At 40.9% G+C, this 14,025-nt stretch overlaps 1 protein-coding gene across 3 annotated transcripts in view; it reads left to right on the forward strand.

Annotated features, from left to right (window-relative positions):
• The first annotated feature begins 219 nt into the window (after nt 1-219).
• HHAT (hedgehog acyltransferase) overlaps nt 220-14,025 on the forward strand; it is a 181,966-nt gene continuing 168,160 nt past the window's right edge. Inside the window, exons 1-3 of one of the 3 annotated variants that reach the window (XM_072409814.1) lie at nt 220-332; nt 7,636-7,756; nt 9,027-9,088. In XM_072409814.1, coding sequence (XP_072265915.1) covers nt 7,654-7,756; nt 9,027-9,088 — 165 coding nt within the window. In that variant the 5' untranslated portion in view covers nt 220-332; nt 7,636-7,653. Of the gene's footprint in view, nt 333-7,632; nt 7,757-8,157; nt 8,214-9,026; nt 9,089-14,025 lie in introns of those variants that run through there. The other 2 variants (XM_072409815.1, XM_072409816.1) reach the window with 2 other exon arrangements.

Raw genomic sequence — 14,025 nt, forward strand, 5'->3', positions numbered from 1 at the left:
AAAAATGCAAAGCTTTTGCTAAATGTATTCATCAATACCGGTATGCCTGAAGGTGATCTGCCAGCTGTGCAGAGCTTTTACCATGAGCAAACAGCAGCAAGCAAATATATAGGAAATGCACCATAGTGTGCATGTGCATAGTGTCTATGTAATGACGCATACTTGCCGCTAGGGACATCAGAGTACACATCCACGCATGTCGCGCGAGCCTTCTGACCAAACTGCGCAGGCGCACAGAGGCTGACTTGCACTCCCGCTGGAATTCCCGTGACGGCTGTGGGCTATACCGCGCATGTGCCACCCGGTTGTATACCGTGTGAGCGCCGCTTCAGGTGAGGGTGGTGGGGGCACAAGTAGCGGGGAAGAGAGTTCAGTTCAGAGTCTTTGACTTGAATACATTCTTTGCATACACTGTCATTATATTTCTGAACCCTAGGCGGCGCTGTGTTTTGTATGTGAGGTGATTCATTCAGACAGGAGCTGTCCCACTGGCTTCAATACTGGCCTAGTCTAGGTTTATACTGGAGAATAAATATATTTAGATTCTGTCCTCAGACTTGCATAGCTGTGCAGGCTGACATTGCTTTTTTCTGCACACAGCATGCATTTGAAGCCAGATAGAGATTAGAAGCCAGATAGAGCCTGGCTTTTTTTCTGGCTGGAGGACCTCCATCAATCTGTGGCCCTTTTCTCCTCAACCTGACTCTCCTTTGCTGCTCCTTACATTAATTGGATTGAAGTTCTGTCAATCATCCCTAAATCTTCTGCCAGTCCACCAATCATGGCATTTCAGATTTGCATAACCCCCTCCCAAGATCTAGGCCTCTGCTTTATCAGGCCTGGAGACTCCTTTTCTTTTAAAAAAAACTCGTCATTTTTGTAAAAAACATTATTATTTTTGTTTATATAAATACTATTCCTTGATCTTCTTCCACTCCAGAGTTTTAGAACCAGCACTAGACACTTCTGGTAGTTTTGAATGCCGGTCCTTGCCCCCCCTGTGCACTGTGGTTCAGTCCGTTGACTCCTACACTTCTACAGGACTTGGCAGTGATGCAAGGGTGGAAGGGAAGTACCATTGCACATGGCAGGGGTCACCATCTTCTGACACTACTAAAAGTAGTGCTAAATGCTAACAGAGACTGCAGCTCTGGAATAGAGAGAAGGTAGGTGACCCATGCCACCGGGGAGCTGAGTATACCACTCCTATCACACCTTGTTTTGCAGGGAACTGGTGTCAACACCATTGCAGGACTTTACAGTTGAGGATGTTAGCAGCCTGGCTGTCATTCAGGTTTTTGGCTTCTGAAGTCACTGACCCGGAACAAGTACATAGATAAGGAATTCAGACATGCTTGTTCCAGGTCTGTGACTATAAGGTGTCAAAGCCAGGAAACTAGCATTTGTATAAAGAGGCTGGCAATAGAAGCTCCTTTTACCATCAGAGGTGACGGGATTGGACCTGGGAGTCACCTGACTTCTGTTGTCAAATAGACAACCTCATACACATTTATTCTTGCATATGATCAAAGGTGACAGGTTCTCTTTCTAGGTATTTCTGGTTGTAGGTAATCTTGATTTATAATACATTGTAACAATGCCATAATAAGTATCAATGTGTATGCCATACTAATGAATAATCCCCTGGCCATTATTTATCAATTACCCTAATTCGATGACCTGTAAAGGCTTTATAGGCATCACCTATGTACTAAATTATATTGTTAGTATTTAAGTTTGTCGCTATTTCAAGGATGTAATGCTTTGCATGTTTAATAAGCAGTTGTGCAAATATCAAATGACAAAAATATGTGTCACTGTTATCTTTTTATTCTCAAGGCCCTATGGAGCCAAAAGTTTGTATGTTAACCCCCCTAGCTTTCTAATTCTGTCCATATTTCCATGCAAAAAGTGTTACATTTATGGAAATCTGTTTTACATTGTAGGCTATAATTCTTAGGCATAACTCACTGAAATATGTCCCATATTTATAAAATTTATTAATAAACTTGAAAAATATATATATATATATATATATATATATATATATATATATTATATGAAGATTTCTTTGTATTGGACTTAATACAGCTATTTTGTATTGAATACAATACAAAGATATTTTAATTTCCCCCCGCTCCTCCCGCACCGACGCATGCACCGATGCCACTTGGAAACCCCGGAGATCGTCTCCACATTTCCCGGCTGGAGATCGGAGGATCAGGACGTGGCCCCAGGACCTGTGGGGACCAGCAGGACACTGACAGGGCAAGGTAAATGGTTTATGCGACCCCAAGTGTGAATATGGCTATTTGCAGGTAGAATCCACCCCGAGTCACATTCAGGATTACCGATAGGGGGGTTAATGTGTGTAGGAAAAATAAAAAAATTGCACCAGCAGTGAAAAACTCTGAATATAGAAACAACCACTAGAGGGCGATAAATGTACATAAAGTAAATTTTAAAAATGCATTAGACAATTGTTGCTACTTTGTGTCATATTGTGTCCTATACAGATCTATCTGATATTCCTTACTGAATGGCTTATTTATTACACAGTAATTATATAGCATCGACATATTAAGCAGCACTTTTCAAAGTTCATAGTCATCATTAACTGTCCCTCAAGTGGGCTCACAATTTAATGCAATAGTCATATATCACTAACGTAGTCTAGGGACATTTTTTGGGGGAAGGCAGAATATTCTAACTGCATGGGATGTGGGAGTACTCAAAGGACCCCTATGCAGACACAGGGAGAACATGCAAACTCCTTGCAGAGTCCTGGCCAAGATTCATAGGCTACATATGTAGTTTTTTTGTTGTTGCAGGAAACAACTTTTTATGATTGTTTCCAGTGACATGAATGAATGAACGTTGTACACACATCACCTGTTCTGTTCAATGGGTAGGGGAGGACAAAGAGTCGGCACCATACTGTTCTCTCCTCCATTGACATGCATGGCAGTCATTGATCTGCTGTGGTGAATTGATGAACAACGTCAGATGACCATTGTACACATATCAGATTTTCTCCATATTTGAGCACAACTGTTCGTCACAAATGATGATTATCTGATGTGTGTACAGACAACCAGGGGATTACCGATTGCAGGGTGACCATTTTCAAACATTAGGTGTCCGGGAACATTAGGTAGCATTTGTGGGTGGTTGTTGAAGAGGTTGAAGGTCTAATGACTAAGACTACATACAGACGTCAGATGATTCTCATCCAATAATCACCTCGAGTTATTCAGACAACCGTCCTACCGGATCCATGGACGATGGGCAAGTATCGATTGTAATGAAAGTAAAGAGGAGAGAGCACAGTGGGGTACCGCTATGTTCTTTCCTCTCCATAGAGCAGACCGGCGATGTATGTCCAGCGCTTGTTCATGCATTATACAGTCATTTGTCCTTGGAAAGGATTGTAGGAGATCCTTTCCAACGACAATTATTGCTCGTGTGTACCTAGCCTTACAGGACAACCAAACATCTGTACAAAAAGAAAGTTCATGAAAATAAATTTTCTGACTTTTTGTGACACATATCGCTTCCCGTGGCTGGCAGTTTGCCAGCTGCTTGAACACCATAGCGCTGGATCTCAAAGAGGATTTGACAGCTGGTGACTGCTACCGCTCACTACCACCCCTATTCATTCCCTATGGAGCTGCTGCCAGGGCAAGCTACATGTGGCGTCTCCCAAAAAGCAGCAATTCCCTGGCAGGTGGAGGAAGCAGTAAATGCATCAGAACCTCATGGGCAGTGTGAACATATTCGTTGATCGCTATACACATTACTATAGGGACAAAAAGTATATCATTTGTACAAAAAGCGATTTCAAGTGTTCCAGTTCATTTCAGTGATAACCAGAGCTTTGAAATGACGTTTACTACGGTCAGCCACAGCGGTCCCTTTGTTAAAATCTATAGTCTGACCTTAGTGCAGCTCTTATAAGAGGCTTGGATGTGTTATTTCTATGACAGGTCTCCCTATTCTGTTCATCTTCCCTCACTGTAATAGTTTATCCACAAGTTGTGCATTGTATGTGTTTTATTATATGAGTCACTGTACAAAATTGAGCAAAGTATTTTTGATAGGATTTGCACCCAGATACTTGCTTTAGTTTTTCTTTGATCCAGCACTACTCATATCCAGCTGACAATGCTAGCTAATTTGTTAGTCTTAGGCGGACCACCGGTTGGTGACTGCTGTTCTAAACAACAAATAATCCAAAGTTTGCAATTCCTTCATATTTGTTCATTTTTGTCAAGTTTCTTGCCCAGAAGGTAACAATTAGCTTTTGAATAAGGTAAAAGTATGGAGGCTAAAGAGGGGCAACATGGTGTTCAGGACTCCTGCCCAGGCTGGCATTTTACTTGCTGCCAGGAATAACACATTCACCCAAACGTCATGTTGCTGTTGATAACACTTTCCCATTACTTTTACTCACTCGCTGTAAAGGGTCTGCTTAGTGGTTGGCACTCTCATTATGCAGCTGTAGAATCCTAGGTATTGAAGTTTGACCAGGTGGAACTTAAATTCTGCTTTAATCAACAGCTGCACCCCAAAGTACTTGCTTTGTACGATTCCTCTTGATGCCCATAGTATTCCAGATTAGCATATTTCAATGCACATTCTTGAGCTCAGGCAGACATATACTCATTTCCCCTACTGTACATCAGGGTTGCCCTCACTTTTTTGGCTTGCTAGCTAATTTTGAAATGACCAAATCAAAATGATCTACCATCAATAGAAACTTGGACTTATTAACTCCTGTGCGGGGTAGAGTTTATTTTGAAAGGCAGGGCTCCGCGACCTACTCTTGTTGCCGTTACGATCTACCGGTACATCGCGATCCACCTGTTGGGCACCCTGCTGTACATGACAGGAAAATAATATCAGTGGTGAGCTCTGTCATTATTTCTGCTCCTTTCACCATACTCCTTGTCATAAACGAGTGCTTTGTGCTACTTCTCACATTAACATTTGAGCACTGCTGTATAGTGGGCTACAAGAAGTTGTTACATTTAGGTAAGTACGCTGCTTGCAATAAAAATACATTTAGGCATTTCAAAGCTGCACAAACCTCCAGTTTTAGTTTTGGTGATAGAGTCACTTTTATAAGCAGGGTTGCCAGCTTCACATCATGTACTCCGTCATATAAATTAGAGCCCCTCCATGGGTTGGTTATGTTCTCAGCATCAGGTAGAAGTACTGCAAAGACCTGATGCCTTAACCTTACAACCTTCCTTGTAAAAATTGCTCTGTAATGCTATTCAGTATCCACATTTCAAGTTTCCATTTCTCTGTCTTTCTGTGACTTTTTCCTACCAGAATGACACAGTAGGAGCTTCATAAGAGATGATGTCACTTAGCGGTCCCGGATGATATCCCTGGCTGGTTTGTTCTCTGGTCAATAGCTCTGTTTATTTCCAGTATCACCTGCTGCATTGTGTTTTCTACCCATCAGCCTTCCCGCTGCTCCGTCCCACTCACGTCCCCCCACTGTTCCATTCTCTTTTACTCCTACACACTTTCTGCTGGCTTTGTAGTGAGCTTTGAGTCTGTTCCCACTTTCCAGCCACTTCACTATGCTTTTCCTTCTCGCAGTCCAAGTTGATATTATTCAGTTGCTGCTGCATCTTATAATATGCATGTACAGTTATATATAGAAACGTTTAGATTTTTAATCCTATTGACTGGTAAAGATTTATTTTATTTTATGTCCCTCAGAAGGCCTGTTTTTTCAAATTCCCTCTGGCTTTCATCCTAGGTGTCACACACACCTAAAGCGTAGGCCTCTCTCCCCTCCGCATGTGGGCAGTTCTGACCCTGGGCGTGCCTACGCTCCCAAGTTTTATCGGTTTCTGCCAATCTCTACCAATCTTCTACCAATCTCCCAATCTGACAGCCAATCAGGAAATAGCCCCTAATCATCCCTGGCTATTTAGCTAGCTCAGACACAGCACCCAACATTCGTGCAATGTGTCTTCACTAGTGCCAAGCCCCTAGCTCTGTTGAGCAGTTCCTGTACACCTGTTGGCTAATTCAGTGCTTTCCCTGTCCATCTCTTGTGTTAATCCCAAATCTGTTGTTTCCATCCAATTCCTTTGTGCTGTTCCAGTGTTCCTTTCTGTGGATATTCCTGAGTCATCTGTGCCTCTTGTTGCTTCCAGCGTCTCCTATTTTCCCTGTTTCTGCAGTGGCCCCTGTGCCACTGGTGTCTTTCTCATGGATCCCTGGTATTTCACCCCTGGTGTGTGGCATGACCTCTCTTGCTTGCTTCCTGCCTTGACCCCGGTTTTCCTTGACTATCCTTCTGCCTTGTAATTTGGTACCGTGTATCCTCCTGCCCACCTTGGTGTGCCCAAGGACTGCAACCTGACGGTAACCAGCAGCGCAACATTCTCACCTTTAGAGGAGAGGAGAGCCTCTCACCACTAGAGGCTCTGGAGAAGACCTGGTTGCTGCTTGGACTCTGCGCCTGGGTCTTTTTCAGGGCCCACACCACTTGTGTGCAAGCCGTAGCACCCCCTAGTGGCTCTGTCTCCGCAAGCGTGACACTATTCTTAGTCTACTTCCAATCCTCTACTAGGGTCCCTGAGGGATACTATTCATTACTTACAGAAGCCTAAAATCACTCCTGCATTATTAGATTACTTGTACTAGTCTTACTCCATCATCAACTTCCTTCCTTCTCTATCATTATACCAAGGACCTTCCAAATACCAATGTCCTAGAACATCCAGACAGCCTTATTTTTGGATCTTTTCCGATGATTAACCCCTATCTCTTGCTTAAAAATAACCTACGTCTTATGCATACCCCTAAGGAAGCCTAAATGGGTCGAAACGCGTCTGGTTACAAGACGTTATACTAACATATGCTAGATGTTTTTAAGGTCTGTAACTAATCAGTTACAGTGGGCCTGATTTATTAAAGCTTTCCAAGGCTGGAGAGTATACACTTTCTTCAGTGAAGCTGGGTGATCCAGCACACCTGAAATGGATTTGGTCCAGGATTCAAAACATTTGTTAGCAAATAGTAAATGACTTTGAAGAAATCTGTTTCAGGTTTGCTGGATCACCCAGGTTCATTGGTGAAAGTGTATCCTCTCCAGCTTTGGGGAGCTTCAATAAATCAAGCCCAATGAGTCAGGAGTAGATTTCACTTTTGATACACTTCAGATCTAATAGTGTTGTAAAAAAAATCTGACTAGACTAAAGCCTTATTTTCATGTGATGTTTCTACTATTTTGTCCACCCCTGTAATCATCGTATAGTAAACCACGTGTCCTGGTATATGCACTGGTGTCTTGTCCGTCACCCCGCCTGGCTTTAAACAAATCTAAGAAAACAACTGATGAGTGAGGAAACTAGCACCAGTAGCTTTAAAGTTTGTAATATACCCTTTTTTGTAACCACCCAAAAAGTGGTATGCCCAGCTAAAAGGGCCGATCACTGACCTCTTTAACCACTCCCTGTCAACGTGTACTGCATGCTGCATGGCATTTTTTTAGGTTACCTAATGGTGACAACATGTCTTGAAACAGTTAATTGTAGTCAGTATCAGGTACTTACGTGGAAGCATTATTGGAGGACAATGTAATCTTATACAATTTTTTTCCAGCAGGTTTACATTTTTGTCACTATGAACCATGACCGTCTGTCTAAATGGGAGTACAACATTTACCTGCTCCTCTCCATGGGGATTCATTTCTATTCATTCTATCAGGTCTACCTGTCTTCCAAAGGTAACACAGCATCTTTAAAGTCATTTTTCCTTATTATGTGCAGTAATCAAAACACTATTTGATCTTTAACCTAACAATTAAACCTGTTTTATTTTTCTGGGTACTTTTGTAGGCAAATGAAGGCTGAACGTAAACCTTTTGTAAGCATGAGCAATTCCAAAACTGTGATAAATAAATGCATTATCAGAGATTATCTGTTCCTTTATGGATGGTAAGCCGCCGATCCATCCACGATCCTTGCCCAGTTAGTCCTTTGCTGGCGCAGACTGGACAGATAGTGCGGCCATCTTCTTCCTTGTTCTTCTTCCTACGCCACCGATCTTGCACTGTGCAGTAGTGAGACATTTGTGGAAAATGTAAAAAAAAAAGTTCCTATTTCCTTTTTTTTTTTTTTGTTACAGTAGAGGAAAGCCCCTTCTGCAAAAGGAGCAGCCCGCAGCCTCCTGGGATACGTGATGTAAGTATCTCAGGAAGCTGCAGGCTTCCCATTCAGTTTTACTGCCGTGACAGGGTGTGTTTAGGAAAAAAAGAACACTTTTTTTTTATATAAAAGGGTTTTCCAATCTTTTATATAAAGTAACAACATTTAGGTCCATTTTAAGTAAAAGCACTGTTTCAAAATGATCCATGGGTGCTGTCTGCTGAATATACAGTATGTGCAGTTAATAATAAGGGCTGGGCATTAGAAAGTTGGAACAAAGTATAGGGGGGCGGTAGAAAGGTGACAGAATTATAGGAGTTGCTGGATTCCTATGGCAACAACAACTAAGAACAATAAATTTGACACGTTTCCCCGCTCACTTTTCGGCTACTCGCCTGCAGGTTCTCCCAACCCTGCTGAAAGAAAATTTTTAGGGAGAACGCTGATATGTGTTATATGATTATAGGGATGTACATTAGAGCCTCCTGATTCAGATTGGTGAGGGGCTAGAACTCTTATTGAGTTTTTAATGCTATCTGTGTTCCTGTTAAGGAGATTTACTCTCTTTTGTCTTAGTAACAGCTGTCAGATTGTATGCAAGGTGAAATTCAAAATCTGTACATTCACTTGAACAACGGAATGTAACTTTAACTATGGAGACACTGACAGTTCCAGTGACATTTCATGCTGTGTCTATGGACTGAAAGGGAAACTAATGGGTCACAGATAACAATATGTACTTTATAAAGGTAGCTGTACATTGAATTTTAGTGTTCCTGTTATCTATTATTATTAATAATAATAATAATAATGTTATGAATAATAATAATGCATTTGTTTCTGTTACAGAGCACGAAGATGAACTTGAACAGGAAGTTGGCTTAGAAACTTCTTTTTGGGGCCTAAAAAAGGTAATTTGTTATCACACAAATACTGTTGCCAAGTTTTATTTTTTGATGGTACAAGACATCTTTGCCTCCATACACTTGAATTCTTCCACAATTAGTATGTATAATTATTATGCAGAATTTTTGGTTCAGTGATGCCCACTACTGGTGTATACTGTTGGCAACAAATACTGAAAGTTCAGAACAGAAGTGGTACTGTGCAACGTCTATTTGTCCAAAAAAGCACAGATACTGAGAATTACATCCAGCATACAAAATAAGAGAAGCATTACTGTGCAGAATCTAGATATAGAATAAAAGCAGATACTAATTATTTGCCCAGCAAAGAAAAGAAAGAGAAATTGTACTGTTTGTGTTTTACAGATTGAGATAATAAAACTATACATTTACCCAGTTACTGTGCAGCATTTATACCTAGAATAAAAGCAGACACCCAGCATACAGGACAAGAGATGGGCGTCTATGCTGCAGCTATAACTACTCAATAAGACAGATAGAGCTTCACCCAGGAGAAATAACAGGAAAAGTGGTCTAGCAGCTATACCTACTGAATTATATAAAATGATACTTTTATCCAGCAAAGATAACATGAGAAACCGTGCTTTGTAATAATCATGGATACAGAATAAAGAGATACTAAGAAGTACTCTTACAAGCATAAAGAACAAGGGTGTACTAACAAGTGGTACTTTGCAGCATCTTTGAATACAGAATAAGAAACGATACTGAAAAACACACCCAATTTACAAAAAGGTGAGGAGTCCATAGATACAGAATAAGAATAGATATTGAGAAATACAGTCAGGACAGAAAAGTGGTACTGTGCAGAGTCCATACATACAAAAAAAGTACTGAGATACTGAGAGTTACACCCAACATACATGACAAGTGAAGTGGTATTGTGCAGAGTTCATATATACTGTATCAGAACAAACAGGAACTGCACCCAGTATACAAAACACTGGACTTTGTACTATACAATATCCTCATATTATACTCAGCAGAAGGATGGTACTAGCCATACAATCAGGGTAAGAATGAATACTAAGCATAACACGCCAGCACAATTTTATATTTTATTTTTACAAATTTTCAAACTACTTTTTACCATTTATCACAATATATTTTACCCAATATTATTACTGGTATATTATAACTGATATAGCAAACTGGTTTATTAGCTACTAGTTCATGTTTGAGTAAGCCGTGTATTCCAATTGCCAGTGTTTATAATTTAGTGGCATTTTCCCTGACTGGTCTGATTTATCTACTGTAAGTGAATTAGTTCGGAGAGCGTAACTTTCCTGTACTGTACACAGTGTAGACTGACTGTTACACATGGCTTGCCTCTCCTTCACTGCTTCCATGTTACCAAGTTTCACTGCTTTCTGTAATGAAATTTACCCGCCTGAGCAATCTCAGGAACCTCATTAATTGAGTTAAATGCCATAGTTGCTGTTCTGGCTAATAGAACATGAGTGGAAAGAAAGCCTTCTGCACCCAAAGCAAATAAAGAAAATTAAAACTAATCAGACTTATTTTGAATAGAGATATTTGTGTCTAAACTAACAAAAAAACAAACAAACAATGAAGCTTGCAACCATTTTAATATAAAGAAAATATTAGACTTGTTCCATACAGTTTAAAAAACTTAGCCTTTTATGCAGACTGTGGTAATTCATTACAGCCAATCAGTAGAATCGATCAGCATAAGAGCTAATGGTAATGTACAAGTAGGGAGTGGAAACGATCCTCCTTAACCCCCCTAAGCATACTTCTTAGTATTAATTCCCAGATAATTATATTTGTATTTATTTATAATATTATTATCATAAATTATAATATAATACATAATTATAAATAATAATTTAAAAAAATTATGAAATAATAGACAACAATGTAATCTTAAAATAAAATATAAAATTAAAAATGTACTTTTATTTTTATTTCATGTTGTGTGGTGTTTTTGTACTGTTAAAACCATTTAAAAGCAGTTTACATTGTAATCTCCTTTTAAATTTCCCGCCCGGACACCCCCCTAATACATCACCACTCGCATCACCCGGAAGATGACTCATCCTCCCGGGTGATGCGAGAGGGGATGTCCTGCCCGCCTCACCCCGACGCTGGAGCTGCTGCTCTGTATCTCCAGAGAGATGCAAAGCACAGTGCAGGACTTCTGCATTGTGCTTCACATCTCACTGCAGATGCGAGCAGCAATAGCGAATTCTGGGGGTGCTCATATGTGAAGCACAGTAATCTGCTAGGGCAGTAATCTGCTTTTGAATTTCCTGCCCGGCCATGCCCCCCGGCCACGCTGGAGCCTGGGGCAAAGGTAAGGGGGGCTTCTAAAGTTACCCCAAGTGTGACCCGGTATTACCACTTTTTGCATGTAAAAGCCACCCCGAGTCACACTCGTGATTACCGCTAAGGGGGTTATTATATCAATACAATGTTCAACAAAGAAATTTTTTAAGCTGGGTGGTAAGAAGCTGAAGGTGGGTGGCAGCCCCTGTATTGTGACCCAACTCATCAGCAACAACCTGAAAACAGCCTGGTGGTTACTGAAGAGTGCCGGGTGATGTGCCTGGCTAAACTTGCAAAGGTAAGCACTAGGACCCTCTACATTACAGGTAGTCCCTGAGTTAAGGACATCCGACATACAAATAACCCCTAGATACGAACAAGGCTTCCCTGCATTTAATAAAATAATGTACCTGTATGGACTTACATACATATAATTTGTATAATACCGGCTGCTTTATTTGTTTTGACCCATCAGAGCACAGCAGCCACAACTACTTATTAGGACGAACAAGTGTGGAAAGGAGGACACAAATTGATCACAAGTGCACAGACTACACAAACCCACCTGTACATCCACAATACATGTATTCAGAGGGTGGATTGTCACAGGAATGTTGTGGGTTTCTTGATTATTCCACTAGGGAACCACCTAAGAGTTCATCTTTGAACATGGAATCCTGAATACATGTTTTGTCGATGTACAGGTGGATTTTTATAGTCTGTGCCCTTGTGATCATCTCGTGTCATCCTTCCCACACTTGTTGGGGTCAGAGTGTTCTGATAAGAAGAAAGTTGTGGCTGTTATGCCTTGATAGGTCATGAGAAAGAATGCAGCTGGTAATATACAAAATATAACCTCATACCAACCATTCCAAGTATTTTTTTCACATTATAATGTAACAAGGAGGTTTGGTCAAAGTGAGCCAGCAATGGTCACGTGACGATCTGATTGGTTGATATCAGTGTATGATTGCCAACTACGGATATCATAGGATTGAGTGCTGACGCTGATATTTTCTGGATACGCGTAAAGAAATGCCAGCTTCTCCCTGCCTGTTTCTTCCCAGTTAAATGGTATGGCGATGGGCCCTCCTTGGGGTAAAAGCGAGTCGTTGATTTTTGTTGTTTGATGTTTTGGGCCATTCTACAAAGATAAGTACTAACTTTTAATTATGCAGTGCCTGAGTGTTTTATGTTGTTCTTTAATTCTTTCTGACACTTGTAGTACCACAAAACAAAAACACATTGGAGGTGTCACTCAACCCTTCCCAGCCTAACTGTCCTCCATCTGCTCTGCCTGGCTAGGTAGGTTGTCAGCATTGCTACGACTGCTGCTCCTCTTGTGCTGGATTATGAAGTTATACTACTAAAGAATCCGGCTCCAATGGAGCAACTTTCTGCTGTCAGCCAGCTGAGTTGGTTGCAATTGGTGATGACTGTGAAGTTTCGGCCATACAAGTTTGGCTTCAGCTTCTGTAGGGCCCACACAATCACAAGGAACTCTTTTATAATGGTGGCATAATTGCCATCCCTGGGGAGCGATTTCATATTAAGGTAGAGAATTGAATGTTCATCTCCCACATGATCCACCTGCTTAGTACTGCTCCTAAGCCATAGGAAGATGCACCAGCAGGTGAAGCTTGAGGCTAGAAAAATTGGAGCACTGGCAAATACTTTCTTTAAAGCCAAATTCTTTAGTACCCTGGCCAAGCCCCGGACTGACCTAACACAGTAAAGATGGCCCAGAACAGTGGAATCACTCTTCTGGGTCGTCTTTTCTGTCTTAGGTTAGTCCAAGGCTTTGCCAGGGCACAATAGTGAGCTATTGCGCCCTGGCAAAGCCTTGGACAAACTTCCTATAGTAGACTGCAATCCCCAAGATTGACACAACCTGTTTCTTGATTTTGGGGGTAGGCCAGACCATTATGGCCTCAACCTCCATGTCTCAAGTCTCAGGATGCCATTTCCTACCTAATGCCCCAGGTACTGGACTTGAGTCATGCCAATCTGATATTTGCTTGGTTTCACTGTCAGATTGGCTGCCGCAATATGGCCCAGTACCGATGACAGATGATTGAAGTGTGGTACTTTCATTAGTACTCTAATGTCATAGATGGAGCTCGAAAAAATAAGCGGGCCACAACGGAACCTGCTGTGTTAGCTTTGTGACTTGAGTCACTTATAAGTAATTACTTTGGGAACATTAGTAAAGATTGTACATTTTTCTAGCTATGTAGCTATTTTTTTTATTTATGATTTTGTTTTTTTATGTTCCTCAATATATAAATTGGTGTCTTTGTGTGAACGTTCTTAAGAAATCATACAGTATTTACAGTATTAGTCTTTCTAGATGGAAAATAAAGCCAGTCACTATAGATTAAAGGTAGTAGTGATTAACACTTGATGGCAATCACCATCTTTATTAGATTCCTCTTTTTTCCTTCCTCTCCACCATTCTTCGTTTAATTTTTACTATGTAGCTTACATTGAATGTTGTCCAAAATGGAGAGGAAAATTCTGGGATCTTGTGTCCACATTACTTCTCGCTGCCCACTATGGTAATTGGTCTAGTGGTGTAGTTTATTGTTCCATAATAACTGCAGGGGGGTTAGGTAATGGTTGCCAAGGGTTAG

Source organism: Pyxicephalus adspersus, chromosome 4, assembly GCF_032062135.1.
Source record: "Pyxicephalus adspersus chromosome 4, UCB_Pads_2.0, whole genome shotgun sequence".
In the NCBI taxonomy this organism is placed as follows: Eukaryota; Metazoa; Chordata; class Amphibia; order Anura; family Pyxicephalidae; genus Pyxicephalus; species Pyxicephalus adspersus.